We start from the raw sequence: 14,345 nt of genomic DNA on the forward strand, positions 1-14,345 counted from the left end.
TCTAACTTTGGCTATGGTCTGATTCCATTGTTTAATATTACTTGACCGGCAGAGAGCCGTGTCAGTTTCAAAACTTGACACCCTTTATTTGCCCGTGCACAAACACACTAGACACGGATACTGGCCCATTAGGCGAGACCCTTGCCTCACTGAGAGATAACACTACAGAGGGCAACTGTAATCATCTCTTACAATAATCAACTGCACGCTTATTCAGTGGCTTCGAGACTGTTGCGTAACGAATGCCTTGCCGTTCAAATAAATCAGTGGGAGGAATTAGAAGCCTTACATATGGAGGCATAAGGAGAAAACACAAAGGAAAACACTGGATTGCAGAGTTCACACGGAGGTGGGGCTCAAGATAATCGGATAATGGAAGAAAAGCTGAGCAGGCTTTCTCGTAGCTCGAGTGGCGTGTAAGATGAGTAGTACGACTGATAGTCTGTTCTGTAAGTGGAGTGCTGGACGGAGCAGAGACGTAAAGCCACAGTGCAGTTTTACTTATTACTTGCACAGAAACAGGTGGACTGACATAAGGTGTGGTGCTGTGTTTAAACCTGAGGATGAAGATGACAACACACAGTGTGTAAGCTGCAGGCTTTATTTTCACCGGTATTTACGGAAATAGTAAAGAGAAGGTAAAAATAATCACATTGCTGTTATTTTTTATTCTGTATGAACTTCTCCAGTAATTAATCGATGAAGGCAGTTACGTTTATCCCAAATTTCTAAAACCACCTAAACCAGAAGCACTGTATAAAACAGCAGTAGAAACAAATCAGTGAGCTATCGTTGCATCAGATCTCAATAATAATGTGCTGCTGGTAGCTATTAGAGAAAACTCTGAAAAATCACCCCAAAACATTGAAAGCATTAACTGACTGCTCCAATACTGGACTCAACAATGCACTTATAGGCACATCTGTGAATTCTGAAACGATCAGGAATGTAAGAAGTCTGTTGATTTGGGCTGACGTTTCTTTAAGTACAACGGAGCAGCGTGTTATGTACGGAACAAGATGAACGGAGAGCCGCAATATGGCTTGCTTCAGTACATAACCATCATTCAAAGAAGTGATTTTTGTTCAAGGACAAATCATTTCTTGAAGCCTGTGTGTGCATATTAGTGCATGAAGAAATGTCTGATTAGGTGGCGTTATGTTACGATACCATGCAGTCGCAGGGGTTTAAATGTGCAAGGTGCACCTTCAGATACTCCTGAAACCTACAAAAGAACAAGAGCTGGAAAAAAAACTGCCCTCAAATAAGAAAGTACGTAATCACGACCTACATTAAAAGTGCTGGTGTTGCCCCTCGTTTTTTCTTCCTCTCCTTCATCCTGCTCTGCTTAAGTTTGCCAAAGTGCCAAGTTCCCGCTTAACGCTCTAACTCTCTTTAAGCTGATGGTACTCTTGAACCTCTCCTGCATTTACGCAGGCGGACTTCTGCTGTTCATCTGTTTCAGTCTTTGAGCAGTCCAAGTTTCCTGAGGGCTTCTTTTCGATCGGTTCCCATCCCGGGCACCATCATCACAGTGTATCCGACCGAGTTTGAGGCTTTGTGGGGTTCGAGCTGAGCTGCTGCGGTGGTTTTCACTGGCATGGCGGCTGCAATGTTTCGCGGTTCGGAACAGTTTCCGCCATTTCTGTGGTGCGCCAAGGTGATGGAGCGTTCCAGACTAGGTGCCTTCAGTCCGTTGGGATGTGATACAGACGCAGGCTGTTGGTCACGTCTGGAGCAGTGATGGAAACTGGCACTGTTCTGCAGAGGCTTGCTCTTGGGTTCTGAGGGCACTTGAGAATAACAGAACGATGGGCTTCTTGATGGATTAACATTAAATGGGCCTTTTGTGAATCTGTTTGATGTTGGATGCAAAGAGGAGTCAGATTTAGGGGGAAGCGGTGGGGCTACAGTCTCATTTTTGGACTGCTGGTCTTTCATTAGGCCCAGTTTCTGCAAAGCCTCCAGTCTCACGACCTGGGGATCTGATGCTTGCTTGACACCGTGTGAAGCATCTGAGGTTACTGATGCTTCATTTTGTATTTTTACAGATATGTTGGCAGGAATCGTTTTGGGTTTTGGGGCAACAACTGGACCTGTCTTTGACCGTGAGTCGGATTTGTCAGATCTCGGCGGGTTTCTGAGGTTTGGGTCTTCCGTTGTAACAGGAAGGTGCTTGTCCAAGTCTACAGTGTGATCAACTGTGGGACATAAAGGTGTCTTCTTAGTGGAGGCACTCCTCCGCAGATGAACAAGTGCCTCATAGGACAGAGGACCTCTGGGCAATGGACCTTCAGCTGTCCTAAAAGAGTAATCCCTGGGTTTCGTGACAGAAGGTATCACAACATTGACCTCTAAAGGTACTTCTGAAGGACTGAAGTGAGGCTGAGAGCTGAGGTTTTTGTCTGGCTTAGCACCTGGTACAAGACATGGTGGGCTGCTTGCCACAACAAGAGTTGTAGGAACCAGGTAGCTCTGCATGGCGTCAACATTTTCCTCTATGGGTTCCTTAGAGGCAGGTTTCTGTGAACCTGAAAGAAATACAAGCACACTCGTCACTATAGATGCAACAGATCTCTCCTCTAAGTATTTCATTGACTACAAGCTAATTCTACATCTGTGCCCCCAGATTAACTCACTGTTGAGCTTGCTTTTGCTCATGGAAGCTGACAGGTCAGCCACTTTGGCAGCAACGCTGCCAGGGTTGGGCAGTTGGTCAGGTTCGTCATTGGACAGTCCACTATCCTCCTCAGTATCCAAAGACTCAATAGTCTCCTCCAAGAACATGAGACAGGCCTTCTCCTCAGCAGACAGGTGCTCCAGACTGTCATCGCTCTGAAATACATAAAAGTAGGACGTTCATGTTGGTGAAGAATCCACAATGACAGACCCCAAAAGTGTCATAAACTCCTCAGCCTTAAACCTTTTACTTCTACCTATGAAACTTAAGCTTGTATTTTTCAGCTCTCAGTACATGGATTTGTCTTGATATTTCATGTAGTTTTGTATAATGAGTTGGAGTAGAATTAAGGTCAAAGAGGGTAACGTCAGTAACTTACAAAGCCAGAATTGGCACTGACAATGCTGTCACAGCTGCCAGCACTGTCCATGCCGGTCATCGTCTCCAATCCAAAGCCACCTGGCCAGGTATCGCTTTTGGGCATCTTAGTGCCCTACTTATCCAGGTTTAGTGGCAGTGATTGTTGTGTTTCACTCTGAAAAAGGTATACATGGAGAATTACAGTTTAAACTTTTCCTCTATAAGCTTGGCAGAACAGCATTGTTCTAAAAACACCACCACAGTATTCAAAAGTAGATTCCATTTAATGGATCATACTAGCTGTTTTCCATATTCTAACCGCATTGTTTATCCTTATGTCTCATTGGATAATTTTCCACAGATTGTCAGATCATCGATCATCCACACAGCCATTAATTTGCATTCATTTTTTGTACAATATGCAGACTATGGAGTCCCTAAAGTACAACACTGGGAATTTTCTTTAAAATATTTCCTCCTCCTTCCGATCCTTTTGCAGTATCTCCCTTGCAATATTTAGCTCTAACCTTCCAATAGCTTTTGTGTTACCTTTGAAATTAGTTCTGTCTTACGTTCATGTTATCAGCCTGTAGTGTTAAAATGGCCTACGTTGTGGCTGAGCTGTGTAGGGGTCAATATTTCAATAAAGAAATCAAATGTGTTGCATAAGAATCTGCATCCAAGGAACACATTTCTAAAAGCATGACTTTGATGAGGGAGCACAATTTGTAGACTTTGTACATCATCATGCCATTAAAGAACTACCGCTGGGTCCAATGGTTGGCACAGTATGACAGTGAGCACTCCCACAGCTCTAGGGGAAAGTGTTGCAAGAGAAACTCAAAACTATTACAGGTGAATTTATATGTGTCGAAAGACAACTCAAACCATTACAACAGAATAAAAAGTGTTTAAAAGCCCTTCACAGCCTCTGTAGAATCAGCTATCGATAGCTTTTAATTGTTCGTCTAGAGTAAACTTTATTGTCCCCAAGGGGAAATTGCTCAGTGTTACAGTCCACTGCTTCACATACAGTCTTCTTCCTGATGACAAAGGTTCATATTCAGAGAAGAGAGGATGCTGAGAGTCGGCAATGACTGCCTTTTTGTAAAGGCTCCGTATGGCCTCATATTCTGTCTTTTTGTGCATGCTGGCAAGTCTGCTTTTCAGTTGCATTGTGGCCCTTTGGTTCACGGCCTGACTTTCTGTAAGGTCGACTGTGTTTTCAACAGTTGACTTTTTCTTTAGAGATGTTGAAGCTTGCAAACAAACTTTCAAAACAATCCACGCTCACTATTGCCTCACTCTAATGTAGCTTTTGACAAACTAAGGTGACTAAATGTTAACTGTGATGGATTTAAGGCAAAAGCTTTTTGCTAATGGCTGCCTGAAAACCAGTTATAAGAGTACAGAATGCTTGGCAATCGGTTCAGAGTAATGTAAAAGATACATACTCTGTAGTTGAGTGGCTGACACTGATGCAACAGTCTTTTATAAGATGCATGTGTTTAGATGTAATTTTCTGTTTTCCAGGTTTCTAAATTGCTCAGTCTCACACGCAGACCTGTCTAACACCAGCTTTCTGATGACAGGACAGCCTTCCTCTCACAGAATGACAGTGTATCATAGCTTAGTGTGTCTCTGACAGATATCGAACTAGTCCTCTTACTGCATGTGACTCAGATTACAGCACACATGCCACTCCTAATCTTCCTCGACCGGATCAGTTTCCGAGGGAGCTGAGGGCAGCAGCAGCAGCAATGATCTCCTAAAAGCTATATGATATGCAGTTTGACCACACTGTCTTACTGTAACAGTCTAGTATTAGAACAGTATTAATTTGGGTGTTTTAGGTGGTGAGAATGCGAATGTTAATGGCATCATTAGGGATTGGTCTCCACCTGGGGATGATAAATTGTAGACATTATTCTGCCAATGTGAGACACATTGGATAAAAGCATCTTCCTAATGGTGCATGTACTGTAAATGCATTAGAAACTAAAGGAGCAGTTGTTTAACAGCAATTTAAGAATGGGATTTCTGCCACAACAAACTGGTGCATTCAGCTTTTCTACAGGAATGGCAGAAATAGGGCTGGAAGTTTAGCATAAAGCCACCTCTGTCTGATCCCAGTGAAAAGAAATTCACTTTCGGATAAGTTTCAACACCTGAGAGGGAAGTGCTGCTGGAGAGGCACAAAAGCCCTCCTGTTCGCTGTTCATGCTTTACTGTGTCATCCCATCGCTGTAGAGTTTTAAAGCCCCTATCACCAGGCCAATATGTAAATATCCCCACCTGTCCTGCTGCATGCAGGTCAGGATACGAATCTGTGGAACAGCGGAAACTCTGAGATAACATTTATTGTGTTTTAACCCGACACAATCTTGATTGATCACATGCAAATAACAAGAGCAGCTGCTGTGGCCTGGAAGCAAAATACGGATAGACTTCAACTTTAAAGCTACCCATTTTTTCAAAATCATTTTTTTGAAGTGTTCCTGTGCTGTGAAGTCTGTTGTGGGACTTGGGTTTTATCGCTGTCATAACAAAACCTCAGGCTAATAAGACTTAGACTTAGTAGTAGTTAGTCATTAACCCCCATGGACAGTTTCCAGTGAAAGGACAATGAGAACACATAATGCTCTCTCCACAGAGATGCACTTATCAACATGAGGGCAACTGCCACGAAAACCAGGGTGAGCTTAGCTCTCACAAAACCGTCTGACACATTCCTCATAACATTAATTGTGGCTATAAAAGTGCACCCGGCCATGGTATTTATTATACTTAATTATGACATAATGTGATGTAACCGGGTGAAGTCAACCCTCTGCCTTCAGATTCAGCATGGTTTGTAATTTTGTTTATTTTGCTAGTTTATTTTAGGCTGTTTAAGTATAATAAAGATTATCTGTCCCAAATCCAGTCTCTACAACACGCATAAATATCCACCAGTCAAAAGGTGTTATGTATGCATAAGGATTTTACTTCAGTCCCGGAAGACAAGTAAAACTAGTTTGCAAATAATATAAAAGCTGACTAAACACTGTAAACACATATAAGGTTATAGGGTTCAATTATAAACAAATATAAAGTCGGAGAGGATCGGTATCTGTCAACAAAATATTAAAGAAACAAGGATTTAGTCAGGAAATACAAACAGTTGAATCCACCATAACTGACTCCACGTGAGCTACAGATTCACCTGTTAACGTCAGAAGAGAAACTCGATTTAAACAACACTATCTAACTTAAAACGGTGTTTAAACTGACAATAAGTGGAATGAACGGACCACAGAGTTAAAGTTTTCCGGTGAAAGCTGCTCCCGTCGGTCACGTACCTGTCTGACCCTCCGCACCTCAGTCACTCATCCATCTTTTGCCTCTCGTGCAAGTGAGGACGCGGTGTGCGCGAGCGATTGTGTGATAGCTGCATGAAGGACTTTGTGCCCTAAGCTTTTAGCCAATCAGAGCGCAGCGTTCTCCTTAAGACTCACGAGTCCTCGTTGTCATGGCACCTGCAACTGCAGTAATCTGTTGATCGGCGTCTCAGTCGCTGCTACGGAGTACTCGTTACTCTCTGGGAGGTGATTACTGGTGTTTTCGTTACATCAACGTTACTTGACTTATCGCATCACGGTCATTTTTAGAACAGCATAAGTGAGTAACTTAAGGTTTGAATGCTTTTTTTTTTGTTTGTTATTTTACACGTTGAACAATAAGTACAAATCATTAATGAGCCAATATTTAAATAGAAAGTAAAAAAAGTAAAACTGTATTATCAGGAAAATGTACTCAAAGTTAAAGTAGCCTACTCAATCTGCAGAAAAATAGTGTCAGTATTTTGTTGTGATTTTGGATTAATATTTTTATGTTGCTTTTTCCTGTTGTAGATGAGCTGATTTTAACTACTTCATATCCGGTTGGGTATTTAAATCTACAGCAATGCTTGGCACTTTTTGCATAAAAATGACACTTATCAAAAAGAAAGTAGGGAATGAAAGACATGTTTTCTCTATAAATTACTTAAATGATGAACGAATTATTATTATTTTCGGTTGAACAACTAAACAATGTGTTGACAGATAACGTTCATACCAGACTGAATGGTCCATACCAAGAGTTTGATTGACATGTCAGCACATTTCTAAAATAAAAAATGTAAAATAGATCTTTCCAAGCTGCGAGCTGGGAAGCCTGACTGTTAGCTAATCATCAGAGAAAACCCAAAGGTGAGACTAAGGGCACAGCTGGACTGACTGCAGCTGTTGTTAAAATGATTATTGACACCTGTTAACTCCTAGTTTTCCACATCTTCTTTTGTAATAGCAGTGGGAGCTGCTACAGTTGGTCAAACAGCTAGTGAACAAATCTTTGATCCTATTAAGAGAGCGTAGATGTTCCCTAAAATAACATGAAGGTAGTGTAATCCCACTACGATGGCGCAGGATCAGTGTTGTTGAGCCAACTAGGGTTTATTTCCATTGGCCATGGATTGTCAATAGGAAAGAAATAGATGGGCAATATGAGCACAATTAGTATTACAATAATAATTAGAAAGCAAGTTCAACAAAGTAACTAAAAGAAAAATCACTACTGACATGAAACATAATGACCAAGCAAGATTGAGTTAACTGAAAAACAAACAGCAGATACAAAACGACTCGCACTCAACGTCATCAGCTTGAACCTTTAATTGTGACACAACATTGAAAAAAAAAAAATCAAGTAAATCCAGTTATTCTGTAGTGCTTTGTGTGCAACATTCATGGTTATTGTCCTTGAAGAGTCATGAGAACTTGGTATATACAAAATACAACAAAGCCATTTCATAGTTTCACTTTTATGCAAGCCTGTTAATCCATAATCACTGTTAAACAACAGAAAGCAAGAGATGAGGAAACAAAAAAAGAGTCATTCACATTCAAACAAAGAAATAATTTGACATTTTAGTTTTGTTACATTTATTCCCAACACCATCTGAGTCTAATAAAAAAAAAAGGAAAAAGCCTCTCCACTCTCAAACTTTCCTTTTTGGCAACAACTCAGTACCAATATTGCCATCACAGACATGTGAAGTACAAATACTGGTTCTGTACAACACGAGGCCACAATAAACTTAGCTGAAAGGAAAAAAAAATAAAAATCCTGTGAATATGTTCGTGATCTCCTCCAATTGAACATTTTTGAGCTGTGGTTTAATATTAGTGCATGCTTTTCAGGCAGTGAGTTACAAAGGAACTAGCAAAGAAACGAGGGCTGACTTTAGCAGAAAAAACTGAGAACATGCTATAATTGTGCAAAACAGTGGAGCAGAATGGACTTTTTGGACTGCATGCACTAAATATTAAACCAAACCTGACCTTCACTCATAGTTTTCAAACACCCTGACTAGAGTTACTTTTGGGCTGCAAATGTGAGCTTGGAAGTGAAAACTGTGAATGTAAATGGATAATACTGATTAGCAAAGCACATCATGTATGGACAGTACCTGAACAGTAAATGCATCAAGTGAACATGATTGATCTCATACAGAATGTCTTCCACGCGTCCACTCAAAACACCATCTTCTCACAATGATTTGTTTTCTGAAATGTAATGCTCGTCATGTTTAGTGTTCCTCAAAATATGCAGCGATATAAAACAAAAAAAATGCATTTTTAAAAAGATTAGTTCTTACAGCATGATGACATTTGAAAATTACACACTAGAATTAAAAATGACACTCCTGAAAAACTGTTGTACCCATGAAGAAAAACAAAGAGCTACTGATTTTGTAAAATGTTTTGTTTTCAGCACCATTACATTTGTCTACTTTAAAATAACCTCACTGATGACCATGTTGCAACATCCAAAAAAGGGGAAAAAAAAATAAGGGAAAAGTCTCTCACATTAGTAATTCAGCTAATTTTGATCACAATTTGCAACATGATACTGTATTTCAAAATGCATAACCTCAATCTCAAAGCCCACACTCAACGACCACGGCTCAGTAAATTCAAAAAGATGTCACAAATAGCACATTTGTATAAAGATGAATCCAGCTTAGCATTAACAGCCCTACTGTGCTGAACACTTCAGACATCGAAAGTTAACCAAATCAGCAGTTTTTACTATTTAGTTTCTGACGTAGATCTGTCAACAACAGAAATAAAAAAACATGCTACATAACCAACATGATGAATAACAGTCAAACTTTGTGTGCTGCGCTTAAGACAACAGTGAATACATCATAGTGCAAATCATTCTTAGTGGTTGTTTTAAATTCTTTCTAGAGCCAGATGGCTGTTTTTCTAATCACATACAAGTCGCAGTAACTGTTGGCAATTTGGTGCATTTTCTTACTGACAACACATCAGCGACTATTTGGAGAGTTATCAATACAACCCAGCCATCGAGTGCTCCAAACAGATTAAAACAAATCCTAAGAACTGTTTGCATATTTTACTTGACCCAGTCACAGATCTGAAACCATCCCTAACAGACTACAATGATGGTTTAATGACATCGGAGCACTGCAGTAGCATTTCTGACTTTGAGAACTGACAGCAGTTTAAAAGTAATACTGAACCGGTTAGAGGCTGAACACAGTGTCTGCAGATTCTCCATAGATGTCGCTGGACAATGTGAGGTAGAGGATCACACAAGCAGATTGACAGACAGACCAACAGTTGCCAGACACGGGGCACGGGGTTGGTGGTGGTTGTATTTGTATTTGTGAGAGGGACAAAAGACAACATAACGCTCACACTTCGCCAAAATTGGTGTGGCCTGTCTCCTTGGCATGCTCACGAGCTTCCTTTTGTCCCACCAGGCCCGTCTGGCACACCATGCAGCGCAATGCAAAGCGGTTAACGTCCGTGAACTGCCGCTTGCGGCGGGCCTCGTCTGCCAGCTCGAGGGCCTGGGCCAGGATTACGTCATCTGTGGTGGAGAAGATAGTCAGGGGTGGGGCGTCAGAGCCAGGTGTTTCTTTCTGCAGTGGGTCGTAGTGGATGCCGTCGTAGATGAGCAGCACACGTTTGTGGTAGCCAGCATCCTCTCCGAAGCGATCCACTCGGACCGTCTGAGTGTCCACCACACAGATCTCACACTGGTAAAACTTGGACAGGATCGACACCTCGATGGCTCCTCCCCAGGTGTCGTCACGTCTTATCCAAGAGCAGTACTCCTCGTTGGTCTTTCCCAGCACCGCCTCCGAGTAAGCTGCCGGGTCACTTGATACGATCTGAGCGATGAGGCCTCGCATCTCTGGGGCACAAGCGGGGTCATACACCCCGCCTTCCACCACATAATACACACTGGTGAAGAGGCAGGAGTTATCAGCTGGGACCACTCGACGTGCCAGCACAGGTGAGGCTTCCAGGCGTGGTACTTTAGTCACAGTGGGATGATCCTGAGGCTTTGGCTTGTTTTTTTCTTCCTCGACAATGAGTGTGTCTCCTGCAGAGGATGACACACCACAGTTCAGACTTTAGTAAAAAAAAAAAAAAACAGAGCTGAGTCCCTCAAAGCACTGAAGTCAACTGAAAACATTCCAGTGGTGTCAGTTATGCTGGTTAATCTGCAGAATTCTGTAGTTTTCGTAATGATTATTTCTTCTAAAGCTTACTTAAATGTTCACCCAGTCATTATACTTCATGTCAAAATATACACTATACAACAGTAGTTTAAACAGTTAATCTCCCAAGATTGATCCCAATCTTTCCCAAATTGGGATCAATAAAGTAAAGTCTAAAATCTTTGAACAACAAATGGTGTGAAGTGGTTCAGGTTATCTGTATATTTTGAATGTCTAACAACATACCTGATTTGATGGGGTAGTCCTTGAGGTGAGCATCTCCATTTCGCAGATCAAGGCTGGAGGGTGGATAACCGACCATGATTTTCTGCACATCGCAGGGGATACCCGTCAGCTCCTCCACCTTGCTCTTCAGCTCTTGCACACAGGACTGATGAGTCAAGCCCTGCATTATGTGGCTCCCATTTTTGGTTTTACAGCGAAGCCGCAACATCCTACCTGCAATCACATGACAACATATCAGCAACACTGCAACTATTTGGCTTGAACTTTACCCATCCACCGAGGCATTTGCTGGAAAGAGATTGTAATAGCTTTCCTGAAGACATTCTGGAGTTTTTCTTGTTAATGACCATAAAAGCCTCTGCTGCTGTCATTCTAATGCTTGAAAGCAAATATGATATAAGACACTGAATTGTTGGAAACACATTTTGAGAATTGGGTAATCTGTCTTCAGTGCAGAGATGAAAGCTGTTCACTGTTTGTTGTTAATTTTGGTGACTCACACAGTCATGAAGCACAGCAAAGACTTTTGTCATTCTAAAAAAGACAAAAGGCCTGTCAATGAATTATATTGGTAAATGAAAGAGTCACTTTATTCACCATTTTATTTTTGAAATGAAAATAAAACTTGTGCTGCCATTTCAAAGCTGTTATGGGCTGCATGGACATGATTATAATAAGGAGCACAAAGTGAAGATGGTCTGTGTGTTGCTGTTAAAAATGTAGTTTTCTCATTTCTGTAGCACAATAGAAAAACTTTTAGTTTTCCAAATACATTTTGCAATTTCCTATTTAAATAGCAGTTGCAGAAAAGTCAACAGTTGGTTAGTGTTAGCCCAAAAGTAAACAACAGGCAGTGTTTCACTTTGAAATTCCTGTAGCTTCTCAAATATTAACTCTGCTGAGGAGTGGCCCCCATTTGAGAATGAGCAAATTTCTACTGAACTATCTGGAGTTGTAGGTTTTGTGAGGAGGCAGGATGGGTGACAGGATGTAAAAATGTCTGATGGAGATTAAAATGAAAACAAGATTAGTGTTTGATTAACAATTTTTCAATGTGATATTCATTTGTGATTAAAATAAAATAATCTTAATTAATTTATGCACAAGTCTAATAAACGTGAAAAAAAAAGATTTTGTGAGGCACAAACAGGGCCAGATGCCATCACTGAGGGGGTTTCAGAGACCTTAAATCACTTAAATATGGTTTTATCCTTACAGAAAATATGCATGTACCCAGTGGTGGAATGTAACGAAGTACTTTTACTCAAGTACTGTACTTAAGTACAGATTTAAGATACTTAAAGGTACTAAGTCTCAGAGGGGAGTATTGTGCTTTTTAATTGTGATTTACTAATAGTATTGAGGTTCAGACTGATGGATGGACAAAGCGACTCTTTGAAAATGTCACTTTGGGCGCTGGGTAAATGTGACAGCATTTCTCACTATTTTCTGAATTTTTCATACCAAATAAATCAATTAATATGAATCTTAATAAGCAGATCAATCAATAATGACAATAATCATTAGTTGCAGTCTTTTACATGATAAAATTAGCTCAATTTCAACTAAATACAACAGTAAAATCCTGCTTTTACATGAGGAATACTCCAATGACATAATATATAGTGTAATGGTCACAGGGGACATTTCATGCATTGATTAATACTTTAAATACATTTTCATGATTGTACTTACTTTTAAGTGAGTAACATTCACAATGCAAAACTTGTACTTGTAACAGGTTATTTTACAATGTGGTATTAGTACTTCTGCTCAAGATATAAATACTTCCTCCACAACTTATTGTACACCACAATGCTGCTTGCTCGAATTGATTATGAAGTCTATTGCATTCACATTTTGATGTGGTGATTATTCAACTAGCTAAGTTAGCAGTGTTAACTTTGATGCTTTATGAGCTTTATTAGCTTGCACTGGCTAATTATATTTGTTAGCCAACACAACACAGCAAGAACCAGGATGTTGGATACCCGACATTATGCTGATCTTTATGTTATAATACTGCTTTCCAAATGGACCCAGCACAACAATTAAACTGCTGATGATCAGCAGCAGTAGAGGAGAACACATGACAGCGGCATTTCTTTGTTTTAGGTCTTTGTTCTGCCAGTTAACGTTGACGACTTAACTCAACAGCAAGACAAACAGATAGAGCGCTAAGCTAGAAACTCCCTGAAAAACTAGAAAAAAGCAGTGTTACATGGAACCACTTGTCGCATAACTCGACAGATAGTCAAGTGACATTTATCCTGAAAGTTTTGCTTAACAAACACAGCTCTTTACCCGGAGTCATAGACAAACGTTAACGTTAGCTAGCTATATCATGCAGCTATCTTCTGCTAACTTTAGCATGCTAACCTGCACATTGACTTGGCGTTAAATGGACATTTTTTCCGAGTGTTTCGCTACCGGTTACACTTCAATAAACCCTCTTAACTGTCAACGGACGTATATGCACACGACAGAGTATCTTAAGCGACATGACAATGAGTTAAGTTATTTTGTTTTCTTACCTGCTGTTAACTGCAGCACTGCCTCAAACAATAAACATCCAGTGAGAGACCGATGTGTAGAACGTCAGTTTACGTCTATATGACGTCATGACGCTCTAATAAACCAGCGCCGTTACCGTAAATTGCCTAATAGCTGAGAGCCGAAGTGAGTAATAAGCCAACCTCATTCAAACACATTTGTAACTACGCAAATAGCTCAGTATTCTTCCTCGGAACAAAGCTTCATGTCATGCCATGTAGTTCGCTTCATATGTTTAGATAAGGCCTGTAGTTTTTTTTAAAAGCCCCGCTTAGATTGTTGTTAATTTAATGTTTATGTTTTTAGCGGCATATAACGAACTACATTTCCCATAAGCCCTAGACGCTCCAAGCTAAACGTCAGAAAGATGGCGCTGTCGCTATTATACAAATATTAAATGATCTTACGAATAATATTTACATTTTTATTAATGGGTGAACTGTGGGCCTCTTTTCCAAATGATCAGTTTTTAAACCCAGAAAATAAAAAACACTCATTCTGATATGAGACCTAAACTCGTTATTTTCTAGAAGTTTCTAGTAGTTAAATTGTGTGTTGAGGTTTTTACTCCAGGTACAGCGAAGCATAAAGGAGGATGACGCCAGACCGCCTGCCCCATACCTTTCTGTCCCCTAATAATAAACTATAATTCCTGTCATTTTATCCCTCTTCTAAAAACTGAGGCCTGAAATTTATCAAGCAGAGCAGATTCTTCATGTTTCACTGAGTTCTTTAATAATTTTGAGACAACTTTACATGAAACAAGGAACAATTAAATGAGGGTCACACACAATAAAATACCATAAAATCACTCCATTTGTATGTGCTGCAGAGACCTGTGTGTCTCCTACATATCAGTGGGAAAAAATGTCACTTCAAAATTCACTTTTATTCTCTTCTAAAAAGGCACAAGTAGGCTGCTTTGACTTATGAACATCAAGCATT

The 14,345-nt window shown here is 40.3% G+C and overlaps 2 protein-coding genes across 2 annotated transcripts; both read right to left on the reverse strand.

Moving 5' to 3' along the window:
- Positions 1-585: 585 nt before the first annotated feature.
- Positions 586-6,431, reverse strand: LOC139328898 (specifically androgen-regulated gene protein). The gene is made up of 4 exons (XM_070958972.1): positions 6,378-6,431; positions 3,060-3,213; positions 2,640-2,835; positions 586-2,531 (listed from the first exon to the last, which is right to left on the reverse strand). Exons 2-4 carry the CDS (start codon positions 3,162-3,164, stop codon positions 1,462-1,464), a joined length of 1,371 nt encoding a protein of 456 aa, XP_070815073.1. The 5' UTR covers positions 3,165-3,213; positions 6,378-6,431; the 3' UTR covers positions 586-1,461.
- A 1,293-nt stretch (positions 6,432-7,724) lies between these two features.
- On the reverse strand, positions 7,725-13,438 carry yod1 (YOD1 deubiquitinase). The gene is made up of 3 exons (XM_070959708.1): positions 13,382-13,438; positions 10,848-11,060; positions 7,725-10,483 (listed from the first exon to the last, which is right to left on the reverse strand). The coding sequence occupies exons 2-3, from the start codon at positions 11,053-11,055 to the stop codon at positions 9,786-9,788; spliced, it is 906 nt and encodes a 301-aa protein (XP_070815809.1). The 5' UTR covers positions 11,056-11,060; positions 13,382-13,438; the 3' UTR covers positions 7,725-9,785.
- Positions 13,439-14,345: the final 907 nt, after the last annotated feature.

Source organism: Chaetodon trifascialis, chromosome 3 (assembly GCF_039877785.1).
Source record: "Chaetodon trifascialis isolate fChaTrf1 chromosome 3, fChaTrf1.hap1, whole genome shotgun sequence".
Taxonomy (NCBI): domain Eukaryota; kingdom Metazoa; phylum Chordata; class Actinopteri; order Chaetodontiformes; family Chaetodontidae; genus Chaetodon; species Chaetodon trifascialis.

Coding starts and splice junctions, on each gene's coding strand:
- LOC139328898 (XM_070958972.1), bottom strand. CDS start 3,164: ATGCCCAAAAGCGATACCTGGCCAGGTGGCTTTGGATTGGAGACGATG. Junction 2,836..3,059: donor TCAGTGCCAATTCTGGCTTT/GTAAGTTACTGA, acceptor TATGTATTTCAG/AGCGATGACAGTCTGGAGCA. Junction 2,532..2,639: donor GAGCAAAAGCAAGCTCAACA/GTGAGTTAATCT, acceptor TATTTCTTTCAG/GTTCACAGAAACCTGCCTCT.
- yod1 (XM_070959708.1), bottom strand. CDS start 11,055: ATGTTGCGGCTTCGCTGTAAAACCAAAAATGGGAGCCACATAATGCAG. Junction 10,484..10,847: donor GGACTACCCCATCAAATCAG/GTATGTTGTTAG, acceptor CATCCTCTGCAG/GAGACACACTCATTGTCGAG.